Source organism: Ctenopharyngodon idella, chromosome 12, assembly GCF_019924925.1.
Source record: "Ctenopharyngodon idella isolate HZGC_01 chromosome 12, HZGC01, whole genome shotgun sequence".
Lineage (NCBI taxonomy): Eukaryota > Metazoa > Chordata > Actinopteri > Cypriniformes > Xenocyprididae > Ctenopharyngodon > Ctenopharyngodon idella.
The window spans coordinates 19,618,325-19,644,395 of NC_067231.1; the positions used below are offsets into that span (position 1 = coordinate 19,618,325).

At 37.6% G+C, this 26,071-nt stretch overlaps 1 protein-coding gene across 3 annotated transcripts in view; it reads right to left on the reverse strand.

The window, feature by feature from the left end:
* Positions 1-25,512, reverse strand: part of dnmbp (dynamin binding protein) — a 50,157-nt gene extending 24,645 nt beyond the window's left edge. For 2 of the 3 annotated variants that reach the window (XM_051914413.1, XM_051914412.1), the window contains exons 1-4: positions 25,163-25,512; positions 7,186-7,343; positions 6,975-7,097; positions 1,469-3,679 (exon numbers count right to left, since the gene is read on the reverse strand). In XM_051914413.1, coding sequence (XP_051770373.1) covers positions 1,469-3,679; positions 6,975-7,097; positions 7,186-7,330 — 2,479 coding nt within the window. In that variant the 5' untranslated portion in view covers positions 7,331-7,343; positions 25,163-25,512. Of the gene's footprint in view, positions 1-1,468; positions 3,680-5,642; positions 5,688-6,974; positions 7,098-7,185; positions 7,344-25,162 lie in introns of those variants that run through there. The other variant, XM_051914414.1, reaches the window with a different exon arrangement.
* Positions 25,513-26,071: the final 559 nt, after the last annotated feature.

Genomic DNA, 26,071 nt, shown 5'->3' on the forward strand with positions numbered 1-26,071 from the left:
AATGTAGCCAACAAGACCAGCATTCCACACATAGGTAATATACCGATGGTAATGCCATTACAAGGTGATACCTTTTAAATTATAACTACACGCAAGATCGGGTTTATAGAGCTCACAAAATGTTCTACTGTACAGTGAATCATAGGCACAATGCCTCACATCCGACTATAGCAATTGTTGTGCAAAGACATGATATTCCCAGTGCTACGGATTCTATACATTCTGAGAAACAAGGTAGTTTCTATCCAATACTAAAATGAGGTCCGTCTATCATGGGTTTAGGCCTATGCCGGGTGTGTTGTATTCCCTATTTATGTGTGAAGGTCAAGCAGAGAACATCTATGAAAAACTGCTGAATATAACATAACAGCTTTGAGGGAGGTTAGAAGGACAGAGGCTTACAAATTCTTAAAGATCGTAATATCCTTGACAACAACTTTGAGATGCATATTATATATATATATAATATGGATCTCAAAGTTGTTGTCAAGGATATTACGATCTTTAAAAATTATATATATATATATATATATATATATATATATATATATATATATATATATATATATATATACACACAGTATAGATTTCATAGGAAATAAGTTATGTTGACACACACAGTGTGGGGAATTTTAAAATAAATTAACACGAGTTGTGTGTATCGACACACCCAGTATGGTGAACTTTGTCTCACATGACGGTTTCAAAGGCATATCGAAAGAATTCATCGGGAACACCTGTAACAGGCAAGATGTAATTTGACCTCAAAAGAAGATAGTGGATGATTATTGTGGATAAAGAGTCCTAGCATAGGCAAGAACGCTAGGGAAATCTACGTATTCAAATCAAACTAACGCATGGCTGAACACACTGACCAGCTAACATGTTGTTTTTAGAACCAATATGAGCTACTGTTCTCTTTTATCAGAGAGTGTAACCAGCAAAAAACAAATAAGAGTGTCTTATGTGGAAACACTAATTCTGAGAGTTGAAGAACTCACTGACACGGCCTTACTTCATGCTACTACATATATTTTAGTGTTTTAAAGAAATAGCCAATAATAGACCAATAATCAGTTCCACCTATTTTTTTTTTCAAGTAATAAATGCCAACGCTTAGTATCATTGTGCCATTGTGCATTCAACAGAAAACAATAATGTACACAGGTGCATTGCACATGGCAGCCATACATTCACAAGTGAGAAACATAGCATTTTAATATTAATGAAAAAAAATGATTATTAGTACTATTATTATTATTATAATGTATGTTTCTCATTTGTTTGTCACTAACATAAATAATTGTTTTAATTCCTATTATTATTATTACTGTCAAAAAGAAGAAATAAAACAATTATTAGTTAATGAATGAATGAATGAATGAATAATGAATAAATATCAGATATCTGTATTGGTTGTAAAAACAATCTACTGACGTGAGGAAAAAAGAGAGGAATTAGAGACTACCTTGCAGCTGCTGCTGTTCCAGGGTTAGTGTCTCCATGGTGTAGGTGCAGAATTCCAGATTCTCCAGAGCCTGTTGTCTCGAAGTCTCATCCTGCTCTTCTTCCAGCATGGCCTGCAGCTCCTGGGCTGTGTGAGAATACATATCAATGTCTCTTTCCACCTCCTCCAACCTCAGGAGCAACCTGTATTGCTCCTGTTCCCTCTCTCGTTCTCTCTCCATCTCTTTCTCTGTCTCCAGAGCATCCTCTGCCTCTTCCACCTCTTCAACAGTCTCTTCCTCTTCTGGCGAGTTATAGAATGGATTGGAAGCTGGTGGAGGGGGGCGAGGGTTGGTGCGTGGGCACGGAGGAGGTGGCCGTGGCGCTGGACGTGCGGGTCTGTATGGCTGAGGAGCAATACGACCATTCGTCTGAGGACAATGCGTGTTTGTAGGTGCTGGTGGCCTAAGGACCCGAGGTCGAGGAGGAGGTGGGCGTAGCGTTTTCCGTCTTTCCAAAGAGGAGGAGGCGGAGCCAGAGGGAGAGGAAGTGGCGGGTAACAGACGTTCCATCGAAGACTGGGAGGAGCCACGGATTATGTCATTCTCATCGCTGTAGTCCACAATGGAGAAGTGACGGGAAACTTTGTTGCCCCATCCTCCACTAACCTCCTCCCATCGGCTCTGTTCCGTGGCTCCATTGCCACGACCCGGCAAGCTCCTTTCGAATTCTATCAGTTGCTCAGAAAGCTTGGCTTCAAGATCCCCAGCTGACACAGCCAAAATTCCCATTGTCTGAGATGTCGGTAACCCATTTGAACCCTGTCCTTGAGACCATGCCCTGTGGTCGCTGCGGCCACCGGATATTAGGTCCGAATCATTGACGCTTGCGTGTCGAGTTAGCTTTTTCTGCCTGTTCTTTTCACCAGAGGTTTTACTGCTGAAGGGGTTTCTGCTGTCATGAGAGGCATAGCTACCATTGTTTCTTGTCCAGGTGGAACTAGGTGAGGTTCTGGCAGGAAGATTAAGACTCTGGTTCCTCGTGATGGGTGCTGGGGGAGGTTCTCGTAAGCTGGTGTGAGAACCGTTGCTGTTTTGCCGGTTGCTGAGAGCATGAAGGCTTGGCCTGGGGGGCAGCTGGGGTCTACCCAGATTGGGGCTGCCCATTCTGGTCCTTCGAACTCCACTGTGGGCTGAGCTACTTGCTCTGCGGGGTTGCGTGTGAGGGGGTGGTGGTCTTTCTCGCCTTCTTTCTTGTGACTGAACCTGTGATTGACTTGCAGTCGTTCCTTTCTCTTGAGAACTTTGATCGGAGTGCATGTAGCGCACATGGTCATCCTTTCTTTCCTCCTCCCGGCGCTCAAAGTAATCCAGGTCCCACACCGTGTGGTCTTCCTGGGTAGTCCACTCTTGCTCATATTCTGGAACCGAGCGATCTTGTTGAACTGAGGTATAATCGGGAGTGTAATGTTCTTCTTCTTTCTCAGGTACACTAATTTCACTTGTTAAAGTCTCAGTTTGTGGGACGATTTGCAGCTGCCCTTCCATCTTGACAAATCGATGGGGAAAAACTCCTCTTCTGCCACGTATTTGCCCCTCCAACCACCCGTCCTCCAGCGTAGCAAGGATTCGAATCCTATCACCGACATCAAAGTCCAGCTCACCTGGCTCAAGGGCCCGGAATTCATAAAGCGCGATACCGTATACAGCTCCCTCTTCTTCCTCCTCCTCCTCCTCCTCTTCCTCTTGCTGTTGTTGAATCTCCATTTCTGGATTTTCCTCATCCTGCTCTTCCTCCTCCCTCTTCTCTTCTTCTTCCATGCTGTAAGCAGGATACTGTTCCAGGGTCTGAGGTTCAGGCTCCTCCAGAGGTGAGCGAAGGGGTCCGAGCAGTTCCACAAAGCCCTCAGGGAAAACTCCCGTCCTGCCGGACAGCTCTCCCTGGAACCAGCCAGGTTCTGGCAGGCCTATGATGGTGATGACATCACCCTCGCGAAAGTCTAGCTCCTCGTCCAGCTGGGCGTGAAGGCTCATGAGGGCACGGGCCTGGCCCAGTGCATGTGGGGGGAGCTCAGAGGCCTGGGCGGCTGCACTACGCTCTGACAGCTGCCTGGAACGACCAGAAAGCTCCAGCTCTTTAACGCAAGACAAAGGGAAGATCCCACGTGAGCCCCATGCATTATGCCCTCTTATCCACACAGCATCCACACTGCCTTCAGCAGCAACTACATCACCTAAAGCAGGAGAGAGAGAATAGAAGATAAGCATCGAATAAAGAAGGATTGAGCTATCACAAAGCGATAACATGAACAAGAATAATGGCAATAAATAAAATTCCTGTTATATCCAATGAAACCTCTGCACCTTGTTCAAAATGCAGCAGTCCTGCTGATACTTAGGGATGCATTGCAATACTTCTTGCATGACTTCTTAATGAGTGTTTAATTTATTTTTTAGTAAAAATGTTAAAAAATGAAAAAATGTCCTTGATGAAATAGTCTATATAGACTGTTTCTTGAATGTATTTACTAAGATTGTTTTGTTTATTTTTTTATTACATATTTATTTGGTTGTTTTATATCAGCATTTAATGTTATTTTCATGGCAAGAACAGTGTAAAATCATTTTAAAAGAAACAAGTAATTAAATGAATAAAAGGAGATAAGGGATAGACAAACAGGATAACTGTAATTATCTAAAGTAAATTTCTCTTATTGCATCTCTTTTTTCACTTATTTTTGACTTGTTTATACTTAAAAGTATTGTCAGTACAGTAAGACAGCATAAACTTATATTAAAGACACACTCTATGAATACTAATCTTAATATGTAATGCAGGGTTTAACTTTTTTAAAAATTAAGTTACGAAAACCGTTTTTGATTTGACACAGTGTCTTAAATTCAATGTTAATGGCACAAGCTTCTAAAAAAACAACATGATGCCGAAAGATGTCCATCTGCATGTGCATACAGAACAACAATCGGACCTTCTGTCAAGCTTAAAATCATCATATAACTTATTTGTATAAGGTCTAAGATGGATTATGTTTTGTATTATGTGCATTAGTTTTATTTGTATTAGCTAAAACTTATTTACATAACTAACATCTTTCTTCTTAATTGCATCCATGCTAAACCATGTTCTTTCAAGTCATTCTGTTCAAATAATACTTCATAGTTTTAATATGACATGAGGGTGAATAAATTATGCCAGGAGTTTCATTTTTGGGTGAACTGTCCCTTCTAAGTGCCTTAATATTAAATGAAAATATAACTATTAGCTGTGTAATTGTGTTTACACTCATATTTGCAGCCAGGGCAAAAGACAAACTTTATTTCTTTACGCTGTCCTTGTAAATAGCATTAGAACAGTGTGAAGCTCACCTCTGACCTCAAGTCAGTTTGCATGGCAGTAAAGTCATTGGTGTGATCAGTTTTAGCTAGCAAATACACACACAGACATCAACAGGAGCCAGAATGTCCATTGGGGTCACAGGGGCCACATTCCACACAGATGCGCTCCGCCTCCCATTGTGTTTAACTCATAAACTAGAACAGCGTATATTATTTTCACTGACATGATAGCGGAAACTAAATTCATCCAGTTGTGTTTTTCACATCAAAATAAAGGAAGTGTGCACTGGACAAATCACAGTTTCCACACTGGATCAGTACTGACTACTACAAACATCTAAAACAACATACAAAACCAGTGTATTATGCAAAACACCACACAAAAATTGTCTAAAGTAAGCAATGAAAAGAAGGGAAAAAACATTACAGTACTGATAGAAATAACAGAAAAGTAATACATAAATACATTTTTTATTTTTTGTATTTTTTTCTGTTATGATTATGGGTGTCTTTTCCTCTACACAATATAAACACAACTAGCGACATCTAGTGGTAAACTGGGATCAGCACTTTTTGAAAATGGCATTTTCAATTAAATATATAGGGCTCAAAATTTGGAAACTCTGATGATATAAGCTTAAAAATAGACCATCAAATGGATACATCAGGAATAAACTAGATTTACAACTCAGAGCCTCCGTTTTTGATTCACTATAGCTAAATCAGCAAACAGAAATTAAACCTCTAAATCCCGTCATAACAGTTAGTGTGTTGTTCAGTGGCTACTACAGAGGTGATTTACAATCTAGTGCTCTACTGTCTACTATAAAAAAGAAAAAGTACCTCTCATATATGACATTAAGCCACTCTGAGTAAGCAGGACTTATGCTGAAGAAAAGAGAAAATGGAAGTACAAAGGGATTTAACTCGATCAGCTACCTAAAATTTGAATGGTAATCAATCTATGTATGGCTTACACTTCTTTGTTAATGCAAAATCTGGTTAAAAGATGAAAATTCTGTCAGCATAAAATCACCCTCATTTTATTCCAAACCTGATTACCTTTTTTTCTTTGAAAAACAAGTCTTCTGAAACCATATGATAGCTTTTTGTGAGGGAATGATTTAAGACATTATTGCAATTTTTTTTTTTTTTTTTCCTCTCTACATTTTTAAAGCTTCACAATCCCCCCAAAAATGCAGAATGTCCAAAGATTCATGATTGGGACTCCATTTTGTCTTTGAATTTTTCCATGAAAAAAGAAAGTCATACAGGTTTGGAACAACATGAGGGTGAGTAAATGATGCCTTTAAATGTGCATTAAGCATCAGCATAATTTATCATTTTTAACATTTTCACTTTGTAGTAACATATTATACAGATTCCTTATATTTAGAATGCCATCAAAATAAATGTATTTAAAGAGTTCACCCAAAAATTAATTACTCACCCTCATGTCGTTCCAAACCCGTAAGACTTTCGTTCATCTTCGGAACACAAATTAAGATATTTTTGATAAAATCCGATGGCTCAGTGAGGCCTGCATTGACAGCAAGTTATTTACACTTCCAATGCCCAGTTCATGTGACTACAGTGGTTCAACCATAATGTTATGAAGCGACGAGAATACATTTTGTGCGCCAAAAAAAACCAAAATAACGACTTTATTCAACAATATCTAGTGATGGGCGATTTCAAAACACTGCTTCAAGAAGCTTCGAAGCTTTACGAATCTTTTCAGTGGTTTGGAGCATGAAAGTCACGTGATTTCAGTAAACGAGGTTCACGTGACTGGCAGTTTGATTTTTGGGCACACAAAAAGTATTCCTGTCCCTTCATAATATTAAGGTTGAACCACTGTAGTCACATGAACTGTTTTAAATATGTTTTTAGTAGCTTTCTAGGCGTTTCAAAGTGTAAATTAGCTGTCAATGCAGGCCTCACTGAGCCATCGAATTTTTTTCAAAAATATCTTAATTTGTGTTCTGAAGATGAACAAAAGTCTTACGGGTGTGGAACGACATGAGGGTGAGTAATTAATGACAGAATTTTAATTTTTGGGTGAACTAACCCTTTAAATAATACCCTTTACCGTCTTTGAATTGTTAACCTTAATGAACCTGGATAAACTCATGCATGTTTAATAACTAAGAGTATAAAAAAAAAAAAATGTACCTCTCTTTAGTGGTAAGTTTCCAGCTTCCACAGAGTTAAAGTCATTGATGCACACATACAGATTCTCTCCTGTCTTGGTGCTTGGGATTGTAACAGGTTCGACAAAAGTGCTGGGAAACTGGCCTGAGGGCAGAAAGAACGAAAAGATATCAGCACCGTTGTGGAAGGCTGAAGACTACATGCACTGTGGATTCCTTTACAGTGACTTTACCTGTGACTCCATCTTTGATTCCGAGCAGCCAAAATTCATCAACAACACTGAGCACTTCAATGACATCTCCAGTAAACAGAGGGAGTTCTTCAGAAACGCTGGGGAGGAATTCAAACACAGCACGCACCACCGATCCAGCCTCCATGTTCACTCATCACCTGAGCATCACAAACAAAACAGAAGAATCAAATATGACAACTATACAACAAACATATTATTAAAACATTGTCGGTTGCCCAAACCTCTCTCACATTGGCACAGAGCGATTCTCATTGTTAAACCCTGATGAGATTAACCAAATAAATATGTATAATTTAGACATTGGAGAAACAGGGACACTTATTTGACCTCTCTCTGGACAACATTTATTCAACAAGTTCAAATGTGTTTATACGCCCTCTAAAACACATGAAGTCATCTACATGAGAGCAATAATGGGGTGGAGGCCTTGAGCGGGAGACAGTCCAAAATTAACAGACAATGATGAGTCATGAAGTTCATGAAGTGTTTGTGAATATGAAACAATATGAACTTGCCTGAGCATATGAAAATATATATAGGAGAGCATGTTTCTGCCAGAATGGGAAACAAGGTAGTGACAGTCCTCCTCCATGTCAAACAAACGGAGCTTGATCTAGCCCACAAATGAAGCCAATCCCAACTGAATGGAGAATTAAGTACCACTGTGAGAGTGTGAATACGAGAGAGACAGAGAATGATAAAGAGAGGAAATGAGAGCTGAAACGCACATGTTTCAGGAGCTCAAAGAGCTCTCTGTCTGTTGTGTGTGAGTGAGAGAGTGCCTCTCTCTCGGGAACTCTCAAGTGTCGGGGTGAGGGGTAACAGGTGACACGACTGGGAGGTGACAAGGGTCACAGCAGGACTCATGTAGTTGCCAGGTGAAAGACTGTCTGAAAGTGACATTTTGTCCTTATGTTTGACATAGATAATTGTGTTTGAGTGAGGCTGGTGTGACAGAAAAGTAGAAGGGCCGACAAAATACAAAATACTACAGCCTTAAAGGGTTAGTTCACCCAAAAATGAAAATTTTGTCATTCATTACTTACCCTCATGTCGTTCCACACCTGTAAGACCTTCGTTCATCTTCGAAATACAAATGAAGATCATTTTGATGAAATCTGAGAGCTTTCTGCCCCTCCATAGACAACTATATAACTACCACTTTAACGCTTCAAAATGTTCATAAAGAGATTGTAAAATAATCCATATGAATTGAGTGGTTTAGTCCAAATTTTCTGAAGAGACTCAATCGCTTTATTTGATGAACAGATTTAATTTAGGCTTTTATTCACATATAAACATTCATAAACTCACACATCAGTTGTGGTAAACGCTCAAGCATGTTTGCTTGATGCACGCGAGAACCAATGATGTTCATTCTCGTGTGTTACACAGCAAATCTGGAAGAGGTTTGTTCTCACATGTCAAGCAGGTTCGGTTGAGCTTCTGCTTATGTTCACTGATCAATGTTTATATGTGAATAAAAGCCTAAATTAAATCTGTTCATCATATAAAGCAATCGAGTCTCTTCAGAAAATTGTGACTAAACCGCTCAATTCATATGGATTACTTTTCTGAAGCATCAAAGTGTCAAAAGCTCTCAGATTTTATCAAAAAGATCTTCATTTGTGTTCTGAAGATGAACAAAAATCTTACAGGTTTGGAACGACATGAGGGTGAGCAATTAATGACAGAATTTTCATTTTTGGGTGAATTATCCCTTTAAAGAAACTCAAAATCTAAAATAAAAGCCTAGTGTTAACCCACACCACTCCTCTTCCCCTGTGGCGGAGCAGAGTATTTATGATGTTGAGTCATAGAAGTGGGTACAAATCCACTCAGGAACATCTGCAAGGAATATGAGGGGTAAAAAAAAAAAAAAAAAAAAAAAAAAAAAAAAAAAAAAACGTTTTAGCCAGGCAGTAAAACAGACACCTTTTGCTCCTTCACTCTGTCAGGTCCACAGTAATGTGCCAATTGTTGTGCCAGTGAAGACAGTATGCAAAGCTAGGAAGTAGGGATGCATAATATATCAGTATATCAGTTACCAGCAGATATTACAGATTTTTAAAATATATAGATCGATATTGGAGATAAATCATCCAATATTGGATATTTAATTGTGCATGCTTAGTTCCTCTATTGAGGCTAACTAACACTAATTTTAATCAACGTAAATGTATGCTACTATTCAAAGGTTTGGGGTTTGGGGTCAGTTTTTGAAAGGTGCTACTCTGAATAAGGTCTATACATTAAATATTAAAAAAAAAAAAAAAAAAAAAATCCCTCAGTTGATCATGATATATTGGTACCATACTGGTTAACAGATGATATTAGTGATTTTTTTTCCCCCATCCATAGACGAAAGTGGTGAATTAAATAAATTAAACAAATTCTTGGTTCTCTAAAGCTCATTGAATGTGATCATTGGGTGTGATGTTATAGTGCATTAAAAGGCAGTCTGAGACCTTAAAAGGTGCCTTCATACTATAATACTGCCTGTTAAGTCACTGATAGAATGAGAAAAGGCAGCTGCTTTTGATTTTGGACAGAGCCAACTTGTGTCAGTTACAGAAAGAATGCGCTGATGTAACTCATGAATTTGAGGGAGTATCAAAGCTTTAAGCCTTATAAGAGAGAGAAAAAATGAATTATACCCTTAACATCACTGAGTGTACAAATAACCATTATCATCACCTAAGAACTGTTGGATCACACATACATACATTGTTTCTCTAGAAGATTCAGAGTGCTTGTTGCTTTCACAAGGGAAAATAAGTGAAACCAGAACATTAATAGGGTAAAACAATTTCAGGCTGCTCTGCAGTTCTGAACCCTCTAAAACAATGGAAAATTAGAGAGTTGTTGACTAAGAAATGGATTCCAGTAACATCACATTCTCTGTGCATTACTTCAATAAGTGGAGTAAATAAGTTGCTGTCAGTGAAGGAAGAACATGTTCAGACAGGAGGGCTAAGCCCACAGAAACTGGTTGTGTGCGTGTTTGTGTGTGAGTAACAGCAATTCTCTTTGCATTAAAAAATTGGGAGATCCCAGAGCAAGATTTCAATGAGGGCTGGATATTTCCAGCTGACGAGTCAGTTCAGTTCATAGGAGTCATTATGTCTAAACATCAGACAGAGAACTGGCAGGCCCTTACAGTCTACCTGTCCTGCAGCTATTATTAAAATGATTTAACAATACACAAAGATCACTGTGTGTTTTTATGTCACAACTGTTTCACATATAGCAAAACTAAGCATCTAAGCACATGCCTTGCATTTCCATTTCCAGTTTAATAAAAACATTTAACTTTTTTTTTTTACTGTGTATTTTTTCTTTTTTAATATAAATTAATAATAAATATTATATATACTGTATGTATTATTATATATTTATCATTTCCAAATTTATTATAATTGAATTAAAATTAGAATAAAATTGTGTATTTGTATATTTATGCATTCATTCCAGTATATTGTGAAAATGTGGTAATACTTGGAAAAGCAGTGTAAATATAGAAGGCATGTGTTGCTTCTTGTTTTCTTCCACTTTGTCTGACTCAGTTTCTCTGACACAGAAGGGTGATGCCTGTACAGATGAGTGGGCATTAACAGAAACATCAACAGCCCTTTATTTAACACATTTGGTAAACTGTAAATTTGACATTTTCACTTTTTTAACTTTATTTAGTGTGTAATGTTGCTGGTTGAGTATAAACAACATCTGCAAAGTTACGATGCTCAAAATTCAAAGCAAAGGGAGATATTTTCTTTTAAAGAATTCGCTGTTTAAGGACTACAACAAACGGCTGGTAGGAACTACAACGAGATTCTTTCCAGGTTGGTGACATCACAAACCCCAAAATTTACATAAAGCCTGCCCCCAAAAACACACAACAAAGGGGGTGAGGCCATGTTGGGCTGCTTTAGAGAAGAGGAAGAGTTGTTGTAGTAGAGTGTTGTTACCATGCCATCATTTTACGCCAGATTGCTTCACAAACGAGGGTCAATTCAATGCTAGATTTGCACCAAAGATTAACATGACGGCACATGCTAGTCGATGAGTTGAATCAACTCCACAGCAACTACATAAATTTATCCACTAACCATTCAGAAACAGTTTCATTCCTGAGTCTCTACATCAGTGTCCGACTCCGGTATGAACAATGTAGGGCTGAACACAGTTACTGACAATTGTCATTTTGGCTGTGTGAGATGTTTTTTCAGCTTTGTTGTTGTTGAGCAAAAACACTGTGTTTTTGCTCACACCCAAATAGGGGCAAATTTGACAAGCTATAATAAATGATCTGTGGGGTATTTTGAGCTGAAACTTCACAGACACACTCTGGGGACACCAGAGACTTAATATTACATCTTGTAAAAGAGGCATTATAGGCCCCCTTTAACATTCTATGTGGCTATAACTAGTGATAACCCAGGCAGGTTGAAGCAGAACTTATGACACCCCACCCATCTTTAGGAGTTAGTGCAGAAACAGGGCCCACTATCATGATCAAAAGTATCTGTAGCTCAAATGGCAAATAGTGCATACAAAGACATCGCCATTAAAATCGGCATTGCATTTAACGAAAAAGAGAGCATATGTAAATTGCATTTAAAGCTGCAGTCCGTAAGTTTTGCCTCTTTGTCGCCATCTCTGTTTAAAACCTGCAATTGCAGTTATTTGTGGAATTATCTTTATGTGGGTTGTGCATCGGCACGGCTCCTCCTCAGCACGGATGAATCTAATGTTTTGAGGAGAATGTGTGGCTGTCAGTCACCACACTGGTGGATACTGTACTTCGGAATCACAGATTGTAGTCTTGGAAGTATGACCAAATAAGAATTTTCACCGGAAAATGTCATCTGAATAAGTAACAAATCTGCCACTTTTGTTCTGACCAACTGAGAAAAAAAAAAGCATTACAATAAATCGCTCTACCAATGGTGATTAAATCTAACGATCACTTAGCTCATATCACGTCAAACAGTGCAAATTATTATTATTGTTATACTTTGTTCACAAATTGTTAATGTTAATAACATCAGCATTGCGTGACTATGTGTATTTAGTGTGTATTAGCGTTACCTGTATATTTCAATTTCTGTACAGTCTAATCTCTAACGTTAATTTGTCATACCATACAATCCGCCACCAAAATGATCAGTTTAATTATTCCAGCTGCTGTGAGAAAAGGCTATAAATGATCCATCACCTGCAGCATCCTCACATGCCATGTAGCCTACTAGCTGGGACTCCTTCTTTATGTAAACAGACGTGACGTAATGACACAAAGACGAACGGTGGCATGCTCAAATTTCCCACGAAAACCTACCAGTAACACCAAAATTAGAACACATTATTACAAGCATTGTGAATCGGGCTAAGGTAAGGACATAGTTTTGAACACTGGCTTGTTATGTACTTGCTCAAAAATTGATTTGGGATCATTTTTAACCTAAAAAAAAAATTATGGACACAGCTTTAACATTTAAATATTTTCAGTTACAGTTCCTTGTGCTCAGGACAACAACCTTTTATTCTTACAGATGTATCTAAGTAAGATGTATTCAAACTATGTCTGGACACAATTTGTCTGTGATCAGAAGCCAAGATTGAAGGACACTCTCCTTCATGTCCCACTGTCACACACAGTCACACACTACATGCAGAGCATTCAGTAATACAGAAACAAGCAGACATATGGTCCTGCTGGGAGGTGAGCAGGTCACTAAGCCAGATTAGTAAAGAACACTCATTGACCTGGCAGGAGAAGGAAGGAGAGATTCTGTTGGCACTCACCACAAAAACAGGTGCAAAACATAGGCGTACACTGGAAACAAGAAGTTTTAATGGACCCTAAATTTTAAAATTTGAGTTCTCATTATTAATTTGTTTCTAACGTCCAACAATTCTCAAGAAAATCTGTTCAACATCAGCTGAATTCAATAATGATTACTCAGTGACTGCATGTTTATCTTGGCTACAGGCTGAACACTTAAATGCATTCTTTTCTAAAACACTAAACTAATAAGCAATCAGTCAGACAAAAATTTTCTCTTATGAAGTTCATGCTTTCTCTACCTTGCCCAAATTTGGATCTTTCAGGCCTGATTGTAATAAAATTTTGTCTTATAAAATAAAACATTACAATAAATAAAATATTTTTTGAAGTGAATTTAGGCATCACAACATTATAATTTATAATAACATTTACATTATAATCGTAGACTCAAGCACTGGTACTTATTTATATATAAAATCGTCTTAGGTTCACTTCCCTCGTATTTACAGCAGAGTATTATTCAGAAAGGTGTAAAGAATGATGGTCTTCGCTCACAAGACTATTATCTTTCAAACATCCCGAAAGTTCACACAAATATGGGTAAACGGGCACTTAGCTACGCTGCTCCATTTGATTGGAACCAGTTGCAAGGCAAATTACATTTAAAAGACTTGGTATCACTAAATGATTTTAAGGGTATTTTAAAGTATCTTGTTTCCGAGTCATTTGATTGTAATTGTTTTTGAGTGATTTTGTGTATTTCTGTATATGTAAATGAATGTATTTGTTATATGTTTGACTAAATGTGCTGCCTGTCTTGGCCAGGACCCTCCTGTAAAAGAGATTTTAAATCTCAAGAGTTTTATTTCCTGGTTAAATAAAGGTTTAATAATAATAATGTAAAGAATAAAAATGGATATTCATTTTGAGATTTGCTAAAGATTATATTTAACAGTGCTATTAAATTATTAATATTTTTTATATTAATTTTAAGTGTTAGATGACTGCAACGGTCTAAATGTAAAATCTAAATGTAAAAATAGGGGAAATGAGCATGCACAATTAAGTATACAATACTGACTGATACTATAAATAAAATAAAAAATCTAGTATCATAAAAATCGATATGGTACCAATATATTGTACATCCCAACAGCAATCTAAACCCATGAGTAAAAATAAATAATGCCATGTTGAATTTGTCTTCATGGCTTAATCAAATGTCAGTAGTACTGTAGCTATGTTTCCATACAAAGTTGCGAATTTAACATAATATCGCGTAAATCTTTTAAGGATATTTTTAGAATGTATGCTTATCTTGCTGTATCCATCCAGCATTTTTTTATGCAATATCCCAAAATGCACATAAAATAGGTGGATGGAAACATAGCTAGTGCTAGAGAAAGCTCACTTGAAATTTAAGGTCATTGAGAACATGTAACAAAAAATGATGAGCAAATCTCAAGCTAATAAATAAGAATGAATGAACAAAGCAAACTAGTGAAAGAGAGAAAGTGTCTCTCTTTGTCTGCATTTGTGAGTGAATAAGACACTTGGCACTGGAGTGATAGTGGTGGTAAATCGACAGACAGCTTTGTAAACACTCACGCTACAGTCTTTCAAAGGGGTCACACACACACGCAAACAGCTGGCGTTTAGACAAAGAAGCAACTGTGCATCAGACGAAAGATTCAGTATTCAGGATAAATGTGACGTAACATCAGCTGCATTTACATGGACTCTAATAACCCGATTGTAATCGGACAAGTACCATAGTCAGAATAAAAAAAGTCACATGTAACCATGTCAATCAGAATGAATTGGCCAAATCTGATTAAAATTCATTCGGATTGTAAGGGGTGGTTTAAAACTTTTCTTATCCGATCAAGAGAACGTGTACAGTAAACACTTGATTGGATTGAAACCCGAAACTGAAAGAATTGCGCATGTGCAATGACATAGAAATACCGTAATGACGCATGACTAGTGGAACGAGCCGTTGTTGTTGTTGAATGAAGTGTCATAAATGACTGTCATGTCATTCTAAAATTCTCCTTTCACTCATCGTCTGTGAAGTGGAGCACAACAACATCTCACCAGTCCTTGTTTCGTACTCTCATCCACAGATGCCTTGTTTTAAGTGCAGGAAGGTGCGTTTTTATTGCTTGATAATAAGCAGCAAGGCACAATGGTTCATGTGATTGTCGTCTCCTAATTAAGTCTGCTCTTTAAAACAACGAAAAGAAGCAATACAGGAGAATGGTTATTATGCGCAAACAGCAGGAAACTATATTCATGTAGACACATGTGACACATAAACACGCACATCAACCCCATCACTTTGTTTAGTGTTCATGTTAACACTACGTTTAGATTCATCAATCGGAATGAATTCATTCAATCAAAAGGTGTCCATGTAAACGTAGCTACTGTTGCATATCGGTGTTTGTGCAGGTCACGTGTTTTTGTATTATTTGTAAGGCTGCCTTCACACTAGATCACACTTACTGTAATACAATGCATTTCTCATTGCTGCTCATCTGTAAATAAACTGACTTCAGTATGTCTATGGCAGAAAACCTTTTTTTTTTCCTAACCAGCTGTGACCACAACAAGTCGAGACATTGTTTACTCGCATTGAATCTCACTGGTACAAAATCCTGCTCTAGTATTTCAGACTGAAACTGGATATTCAATGAGAAAATATATCGACGAATACCACAGCAGTGTTGACTCCATGACAAATTGCTTGTAATGCTCCTCGTTTTGTAAGTCGCCTTGAATGAAAGCTGCTAAATGAATCAACACAAATATAAATGTAGAAATAAAAAAAATGTAAGGTGGAACTATCTATTATCTGAAGTGACAGGTAGAAAAAGAGGAGGCCTTGATAACATCAGCTGAAGAGTAAAGTTGTTTAAAGGCATAATATGTACGATATAAAATATCCAAAAACCACTATAAAACAGTGTTATATATTTTGTTGACTTGTGTAATTACATTATCCCAGATGTTTCCAAGAATGTTTAAATCCAGAGAAATAGGCAATTTTAGCCAGGACACGGACCATGTCTGCGCGTCGCCTGTCAATGACATCATACCCGCATTACCCTCGGTTTCCGGTTTTATTTTGTAGAAACCATGGAAACACCAAAGATGCTTTAATATATGTTTTATTAGACAAGGGAACAACTGTTTGGATACATTTATAGACAGAAAATGAATCAATGTTATATAACTCAACACATTTAGTCTTATTGTTTGAATCTCGTTTTCTTGATTATATTAATATGATATTCTATCGATCTAGCTTACTGCAGTGTGCAACAAGTGTCTCATAGCAGCCGCCCAGCAAACGCACAGTAACGTTATAATATCATTTTCGACACACTCAAATGTATCTAATATGATAAACAGCACTGCGTTACCCCACATACCCTTGACCGGAAGAAGCGGAAACGGCAACTGTGGCATAATAAAAGATCCGCTGCTCTCGAGTGTGTCGCGCTCGTATCTAATTAGCAATCGCTCCAGCAGCCTCGTTCAGCTCCCACAGCACTCGGCCCTGCTCATACTACAGTAACAATAATAACCTAATCCATGAACATTTCTGCCCAAGTCCCGTCAGATTCTTTTACCCTGGCTGTGAGGTGAAGACAACATCTCCCATGATTCCACGCTCAATCTTGGCATCATCAAGCTACGCCTTTGTTTTGAATAGATGACCTCTAGCAGCGAAAAATTACATATTGTGCCTTTAAGAGGCATTTTTTTTCCCCTTCATAACAAGGAATCCCAAACTTTTGTCAGCCGAACAAACCTTTTTACTTAAAGTATTTACTTAAAGTACCACCTGAGATTTTAACTTAATATTCCAATAATTTAAAGGAACACTACACTTTTTTTGAAAATATGCTCATTTTCCAACTCCCCTAGAGTTAAACAGTTGAGTTTTACCGTTTTCGAATCCATTCAGCCAATCTCTGGGTCTGGCGGTACCACTTTTAGCATAGCTTAGCATAGTTCATTGAATCTGATTAGACCGTTAGCATCTCGCTCAAAAATGACCAAAGAGTTTAGATATTTTTCCTAATTAAAACTTGACTCTTCTGTAGTTACATCGACAATGATATTGCGCAGCGTCTCTCACAAATATCTCCATGGTTGCAAGGCACGCTCGCCTGTGCAAGCAGGGGGTCACAGGCGCTCGTAATATCATTGCGCCTGCTGCAGCCATGGTACGGCAGCAAAGTTCCTTGATTATTACGCTGGAATGAGGAGTATAGTTCCTAGCCATATTGGCCTAGAAAATCGCAACTTTTCATTTTCCGTCGGTCTTAGTACACGATGTAACTACAGAAGAGTCAAGTTTTAAATAGGAAAAATATCGAAACTCTTTGGTGATTTTTGAGCGAGATGCTAACGGTCTAATCAGATTCAATGAACTATGCTAAGCTATGCTAAAAGTGGTACCGCCAGACCCGGAGATCGGCTGAATGGATTCGAAAACGGTAAAACTCAACTGTTTAACTCTAGGGGAGTTGGAAAATTAGCCTATTTTCAAAAAAAGTGGAGTGTTCCTTTAAGAACACATTCACAAGTTCACAGTTTGTGTACTAAGACCGATAATTTTTGTTAACCTCCATGTCTGATAATGACATGGAGGTTAACAAAAAAAAATATTAAATCTTTAGTGTTTTATGTTGATTCTCTTTATTTTTTCTACTTATTTTAAAGTTACATTTTTTATAATTTAATTCATTATTAGCTTTCCATCAATTCACAAACTCTCTACAGTTCCCTCATGAACCCACAGGGGCTTGTGAACCCCAGTTCTGGAAACCCTGTATTAGAATAACATGAATAACAATGAATCATCACATGAAAACAGGAAAGTGTATTAGAAAATTAAATTAGGAAATCATTTTAATTTAATATTATCTGATTGGCTATGATTTAGTTGTCACACAGAATTTCCACTTTCCAAATTACATGCTGGAAACCTGTGACGTCAAGTCAGGGTACAGTTTTAAAACTCCAGCTAAAACCTACATTCACATCTGGCTTTGCCCTGCCGTACAGGAATAAACATGTTAAGTGTACATTTCCAAACTGCGATAAAGCACGTATGTCGCCTCTCTGTCTCTTCTCTTTCTGTATCATTTGCTGTCATAAATAGCTGTGATCCAGCCCTGGACGGAGTCATCCTTCCCCTGGCTACACGTCAACAGTCTTCCTCATCCCTTTTCGGATCCAAGACTTTCCCTTCAAAACTTTAACTATCCCTTTCCTCTTTTTCGATTCTCTTGCAGCATTCCCTCTCTGGAACCTGATCTGCTGACCGTCTGCTTTTATTTATTGAACAGGTCCGATTTCATGCCAACAATGGTGGGGGGGGAGTGTATGCGGGAGGTGGGCCGCTCCCTGCCCCTCTCCACTATTGCAAAACCCATGCAGGCCTGGAAGCTTCTATATTGTGACTGTTCTGCTGCTTTTTATATAACTGTTGGGTGTTTACAGCACTGCCATTGTGTACCTACAGGCACGTGAGAACTGCCTTCATTTAAATGCATTCATTTCAAAACAGCCCTAGCATGGGGATCATTCTAGATGAGCTTAAATGGATGTAGCCCACTCTTATCTCAGGATGGGAGAAAATACAGTAGATTTGGAACAATTCATGGTTCTGGGTATTCATATATTCTCATTCAAAAACAACAAGCAATACAGCTAATACGACTTCAATGAAAGACGATATCTATTACAGGATGTGGGCTGTGGCCGAAACTGCCAGTCAGTCAATTACTTATCAGAAATGTTTTTGGTTTAAAGGTAATTTAAAAGTGACATAACATCACAAGATCAAGAAACAATTCAAATGAGCCTTCAAGAGAGATAACCATGCAAATATTTTAATGAATCTAGCAATGCTTTCTCATATTTGGAATTATTAGTTGATAAAAATGAAACAAAAAGTAAGCTTGATGCCTTTCTACTCCCAAACTACCTAAGAAGGCAACATGGTACAGACACAACCATGATCTGATCCAAACAATATGCGGTAAACAATGCGATTGGGAAATCACACGGTACCCTACTATATTAAATCTTGGCAGGATAACCTCTTATTTTGCAAACTACACAAAATTGATCAATTTGTTCAGCTTGACACATACTTTCAAAAGGTATTAATTATAAGACACAATGCAAGAAAAGAGCTTGTTTCAAGGCAAAGATATTTTCAATTTCTTGGTTCTACATGATTTTGTTTATCAAAGTAATAGTTATTCAAAAATGACATCATTTAGGAGAAATTATAAAGACTACTTTCTATGGTCTTTTTCATCCAATTACAATAAACAGGACAGCCTTCAAGCATCAAAAAGGACACAAAAGCACCATGAAAGACTACAATATCTTTGTGTGAGAAACAGAATGAAAATCAAGTCATTATTCACTGAAAATGTTTATATCAAATGTCCAATTTATGAACAGATCATTTTTGAGTCAGATCTTTTCAATCAGTTGAGTGATATGGTTCACAAAACTGGTCTGAATGATTTTGAGTTAACTCACTGACTCAATAGCCACTTTTCCGGCATTGGGCCGAATGGTTCTAAAAAGGGTTCCAGTTATATTTCCATTTCCATATTTATAGTTCTTTTTTGAGGCTTGAAAACTTAAGTTTCCATTCAATGTAACTACATGGAAAGAGCAACTGACACAGACTTAATTTTTACTTTTGTTTTCTAAAGAAGAAAGTCATACAAGCTTGAAATGACATGAGGGTGAACAAATAATGACTGAAGATTCATTTTTGGGAGAACTATCCCTTTAAAGCAGTATTCATTTATCTCCTGTATACTTTTTCTTTTTATAACTATTTGTGTGTTTCTCAATGCTTCTGCTTTGCTTCTTAGTAATTAAAGACAGTAATTAAAGAAAGCTTTCTCTTTCTCTAACCATTCTTATATGGCTCTTACATTTCAATTTTTAGAGCACACTGACTTCCTCATTCCATTGCTTTCTCTGGGTGCCATGTTTCTAAGCTGACTTCACAAAAATACAAGGGTAGGAGGTGTGTCTTTGGCAGGTCCAAGTGGAGTTTTATGGGGAAAACCAGGGTTCACAAGAAACTATGCATGGGGAACTTTCCCTGCACAAACATTGCGTCTTGAGGAACACAACCCAGATGGGTACGGTTGCTATGGAGATCAAGAGGTTTGCAGGCCTGTGTGAGAGAGAACTTTCTGAAATGTCACATTTTCCCAGACACACCTCCCCCCACAAACACAACCTTGAGAGGCTGTTCTTTGTTTACAGGCTATGCAGAAAACAATCTCCAACAGAGCATCTAATGAGGCTACTGGACTACAGACCACCACTGAGTCTTAAAGTAGATCCAAAGATTTGCAAAGAGGATTTTGATTTTTTTTTTTTTTTTTTTTTTTTTTTCTTCTTCATAGAACATTCAAGAAACCCAAGACAAATCTATCAAACAATTGTCTCAAACAGAGTCTTTTGAGAGGACAAGAAACACCTAAAATGTCACCAGGAACCCCCTTTTTGACAGCAATGTTTCCTGTTAACGTTTTAAAGTTCAGAGCAACATGTCTGCATTAGTGAAATAAGGATCTGAAACAAGTTATTAATACGTTATATGGTGACTACAGTCAACATTTAACAGAAAAAAACTCACAAGTATAAAAGACATTAAGTGAGCCCTAGGGGTGTGAATCTTTGAGTAAACAGCGAATTGATTCGATTCACAGGTTTTTTTTTTTTTTTTCATTAGATTCAAAAACAACTTGAATTTGTGCATAAAACTAATTTAATGTTAGGGCTACACAATCGTTTCAGCATTGACATCACACATTGCAGGATGTGCGATAACAAGTATAGGAATCACAGTTGATCTGTGATCCGTACGGACCAGGCGCCACGGATGTGATTCACAGATTAATTGCAAAGTTTAACCACCATGAAAGTTTTTATATCCGTCAGTTTAAACATTCAAGTGAGTTTAAAGCAATCAAGCGCAAGAAGACACAAAAGAAAAGTCAATCTGAACTGTTTTCTGTGCGCACAGAGTCGCACAGACAGCACCCGAACACCGAATTCCGTTCTCCTTCTCGTCTTTTTGTGCTTAAACGGACACATACACACAAAATTGTCGCTTTTGTCTTGTGAATGTAAACAACTGAGGAAGAATGTATTGTATATCATTATATTGGATCCGTGCATTAGTTCTGAAAAGTGACAACAGCCTAATAAAACTGCCGCTGTCTGTGTCATTAAAGGGTTAGTTCACCCAAAAATGAAATTTCTGTCATTAAGTACTCACCCTCATGTCGTCCCAAACCAATTAGACCTTCGTTCATCTTCAGAACACAAATTAAGATCTGGGGGTTTCTGAACCACACATAGGCAGCAACGTCATTGCACGTTTGAGGTCCAGAAAGGTATTGAAGACATCGTTAAAATAGTCCACGTGACTACAGTGGTTCAACCTTAATGTTATGAAGCCACGAGAATACTTTTTGTGCGCAAAAATAATGACTTTTCAGCGTTCTGAGTAGAACACGGAAGCATTGCACTGCATTCACTATGTCAAAGGCGTAGGAGACTGACATAGAAGAGAAGAAATTGTTGAATAATTGAAATCATTATTTTTGTTTTGTTTTTGCGCACAAAAAGTATTCTCGTCGCTTCATAACATTAAGGTTGAACCACTGTAGTCACATGGACAATTTAACGATGTCTTTACTACCTTTCTGGGCCTGAAAATGTGCAATGACGTTGCTGCCTATGTGTGGTTCAGAAACCCTCCGATTTCATCAAAAATATCTTAATTTGTCTTCCGAAGATGAACGAAGGTCTTACAGGTTTGGAACGACATGAGGGTGAGTAATTAATGACAGAATTTTCATTTTTGGGTGAACTAACCCTTTAACGTTAATCAAAAGAAAATAACACAGCAAACCAAATTATTCACGATTCCAAAAACAATGTTTCAAGATCAGTGCATATAAATTGACAGGATTTGTAAGTGATGCATTAAGAATACGAGTCAATCAACTCTAGTGGTCTCCCTCGTCACAGTGCCCAGGACAACGTTCTTGGTTGTCACAGTCTGACTGACAATCTTCTTCAGTCCAATGCTAGTCTTAATTTGATTTAGGAAACTGAAACTACTCCATATGTACAAACATACAGTAGTTTACACTGCACCACACACAATATTGCTTTGACGTTGTCATTTTGACAACACAAAGTCATATGTTAGCACTGACTCATTGAGAGAGTGATCATTTAGGCTGGCTATGGATAGAAGAGCTACAAACTGGCTATTACAAACACAATAGATCATCCACTGCAGGCCACAACTCATTGTCTTCTTGAAAACCAAAAAGACAGGACTGAAATACTTTCTAAATGTCACATTCATCTCAGATTCATTTCAATTGTGCTTGGCTTGTATCACCTCTGTTGTGGCATTACAAGTAGCACGTATGTACCAGAGTCACATGATTTGGCTCCAACATGACCTCCTGTACCTTATTCTAACAAGTTCAATCCTTCTTTGAGTCAAAGAAAAGAGGTCATGTGCAATACGAGCAACACAATGTCCCAAGAACACAGCTGGTGTTCTAGACAAATGGCAGCCATCAGTTGTGTGATTATCCACTGAATCTTAATTGTGCACATGACATAAAACAAACTGATATCTGATATCAATGACAGTACATGGGCTGAGAGTTGCACTGTAAGCTTACTCTTGAGTCGGAGAGTCTCAGGAGACCATAATGCTGTCTCACACAGACGATGTGAAATTGCTATTCCCTGATGATTTAAGATGTCATTTTTCCAAAGCAGTGTGAACGTCAGTTGTAGCTGGAAAAGAATGCCAGGAATGTTCCCAACTTTATTTTCTCTGGGCTACAGTGGTATGGGGTTAAGTTTCTACACGTTATGAACATAACCTAGACTCCACAACAAATCTAATCAAAAAGACATCTGGTAATAGAGGCAGGTCAATAGCAGCCTGTGTAAAATCACAAATATAATGCTGAGAGGCAGGTGACATTTTGCAGGACAGCTGTAGATGATACAAACATGGCTATCATGCTGCCACCTCGTATAATATCAACATAACAGACTCAAGTGACTAGTAAGGACAGGGAATACTACATTAATAATTCAAAACCCTCCAAGTGTAACAAGGAACGTAGTTTGATGTTGGCTTTCTACAACCAGGCCTACACGCTGATGCAGCAATTCAAAAATATATTGAAAGGCGCACTATAACAGTATGAACATTATATAATTGCTATAAGAACAGCTTCACAATTGACTGGGATTTAACTGATTTATTCATACACTGATTATTGAAATACGGGACCAAACATGACCAGCATCTTTACCTGTCAGTATTTAAAATAGCATCATATCCACTTTAAAATTAATATAATATAATATAACATAATACAATAGAATAAAATATATAGTTAACATTAAATTATAAAAATATATTAAAGATTTTTTTTGTTTTTTTGAAAAATGGCTACTGTATTTAATGTCTGTGCGATATGAAAAATATGGTTATGCTGTCAACCCTGTAAGATTTTGTCTTAGTGCGATAATGATGATTTAATACTTGATTTGTCACCACTTATTTGTCAATACAATAATAATAATTTACACTATTTCTGTAGTATAATGCTGTTGACCCATACTGAAGATAAAACTGAGACAAATAAAGGAATCAGACCTATATTAATTCAAAATAATTACTTAATAAATTATTTATTACTTCGACAAATTATTGAGTACTGAGACAAAAAAAAAGTTTTGTAGTCTTTTTTTGTCTCAGGTACTCAAAAATTAGTGCATATTTTTAATGTCAGTGTCTAATACTGAGAGCTCCACAGAAAGGAAGGCCTAAACCAGTTTCACAGGAACTGAATCAGTGAGGTCTGAATGACAAACAACACAACAATGTTTGATCACATACGATTACAGAACAGACAAGAGAGTACTACTAATAACCTTTGGGTAAATACAGCACCGTTATACAAGCTAACACCTATACAAGTTTATTCTGCGCTGATGAATAGCACACATAGTTTGATTTAGGTGAATGAATGGTGTCCCAAAGCCATGCTATTGCTCTCTCAGCAAGAGAGGCAACTGACAACAGTTGCCATCTGACAGGTGGCAAGGATCAAACCTACAGGGCAATAGGCTTGTGGTCCAATAAAACCTATGCTGTTAATGTTCAGCCTGACTGATACATAATTTACCATAGTTGCCATAGATATACCATAGATTTACCATAGTTGCCACTGAGTCACGACATTTGAATGAAAGCTTCATGTTCTCCAGCAAATGTAAGCACACTTAATGCTGCTCAAAAAGCCATTCTTGCTTAAGTTGGTTTGCTGGTTAGAGTTAGACTGGTGTGTTCACTGATTTTGGCAATTTTAAGCTGGTCAGGAAACTTGGTTCCTGACCTTGGTTCTGGCCAGGCTGGTACCTCCAGAGTGTGGGACCATCTTACACCAGCAAAACAGCTTAAGCCGGCTGTTTTTTTGTTTGTTTGTTTTTGTTTTGTTTTTTCGTGTATTTGGTTCACTGAAGCATTTCACTGAATGGACCTCCTGAACGAATACGGCCCCTTCACTGAACTACTCGAAGCTTTGAGTATCACATTCAGACTTGTTTTGGTTATGAACAACTCTTAACGAATCAGTTGAGGGAAGATTCAATCAGTGACTCACTCATAAAGACAAACAAAGAGTCTCATTGACACCTACAGGTATGACGGTGTAACCTGTTGAAAGAGCCAAAGAACGAATCATTTCAAAAGATTAAAAAAAAAAAAAAAAAAGTTAAAATCCCAACCACTAGCAGCTAATCGTGTTTTCTAACGAAAAAAGTAAACAGATCTGCATGTTAGTTGAGGTTGGACAAACATATGCCACCAAATTCAAACAAAACTATGCAAATTTATGAAAAAATACCAGTGTAATAGATTCAAACAGAAGACTCAATGCTATAACTGAACCACTCGTGGTTTATCTTCAGTTCTGGGGATATGGATGTAACCGAAGCTTCTATTAAAAGAGTAGAAACTTCACAGAGGATTTAATTCAAGATACCACTCACCTGTGTGGCCGCAAACGCCCTCAATGCGGTTAGACAGCTTTGCTGAAAAGACTCGACTAAAAACCGACAGCAAGGGAACTTTCACTATCCAGTGGATGCTCGTGTACTTTTCCCTTCTGCCATTAACGTTGTATCGTTCAACGTTGCTTAGAAAACAAACATCGGATTAGGGCAACAGGCGTTTCTCCCGCCTGTCATTACTCGGATCACACGCCGCAGTTGATCCGATCCCGATGGTCATCTACGCCACGGCGGGATCAGCTGTCATCCCAATAGAAGACCCAGCAGGCTGATCCTCAACTCCCTCCATGCTGACATCAACATCAACACACCACCCTCTGCTGACACAAACCCCGAGTGCAGGGCTGCCTTCAACATGCCTGAAGAGAATTCCCACTAAATCTATAACACAAGGTTTTGCTTGTCTGTTGCCTTTTTAATATAAGCAAAATAGTTTAGACGTGTTACGATTTATCACCCTTTAAATAAAACTTATGTAGGTTACAAAAAAAAAAAAAAAAAATGTTAAACTTGATTCACTGATCTTTTTAATAATAGATAATGGGTGTTTCTTCAACTATTGACACTTTTGGCGCTGTAATGTTATAGACTTTTATAAAATAAACTTTTGTAAAACATTTTCACTGCGCATCATAGGTGAATTTCGCCATTTTTGTCATTTTTCTGGAAGTTATGAACATTTGTAATTTGTTAAACATTTGAAATAATAATAATTATATTAAATAAACATTAAAAATAAATATATTACTAGCGATTTATGTCATATTTTCACAATTGATTTGCATAATTTGACTAAATTACAGCTGTACACTTTAAAAATTAAAGTGGGCCTATATTGACTTTAAAAAAAACTTGTTTCGTTAAAAATGACATTTGTTGGAAAATGAA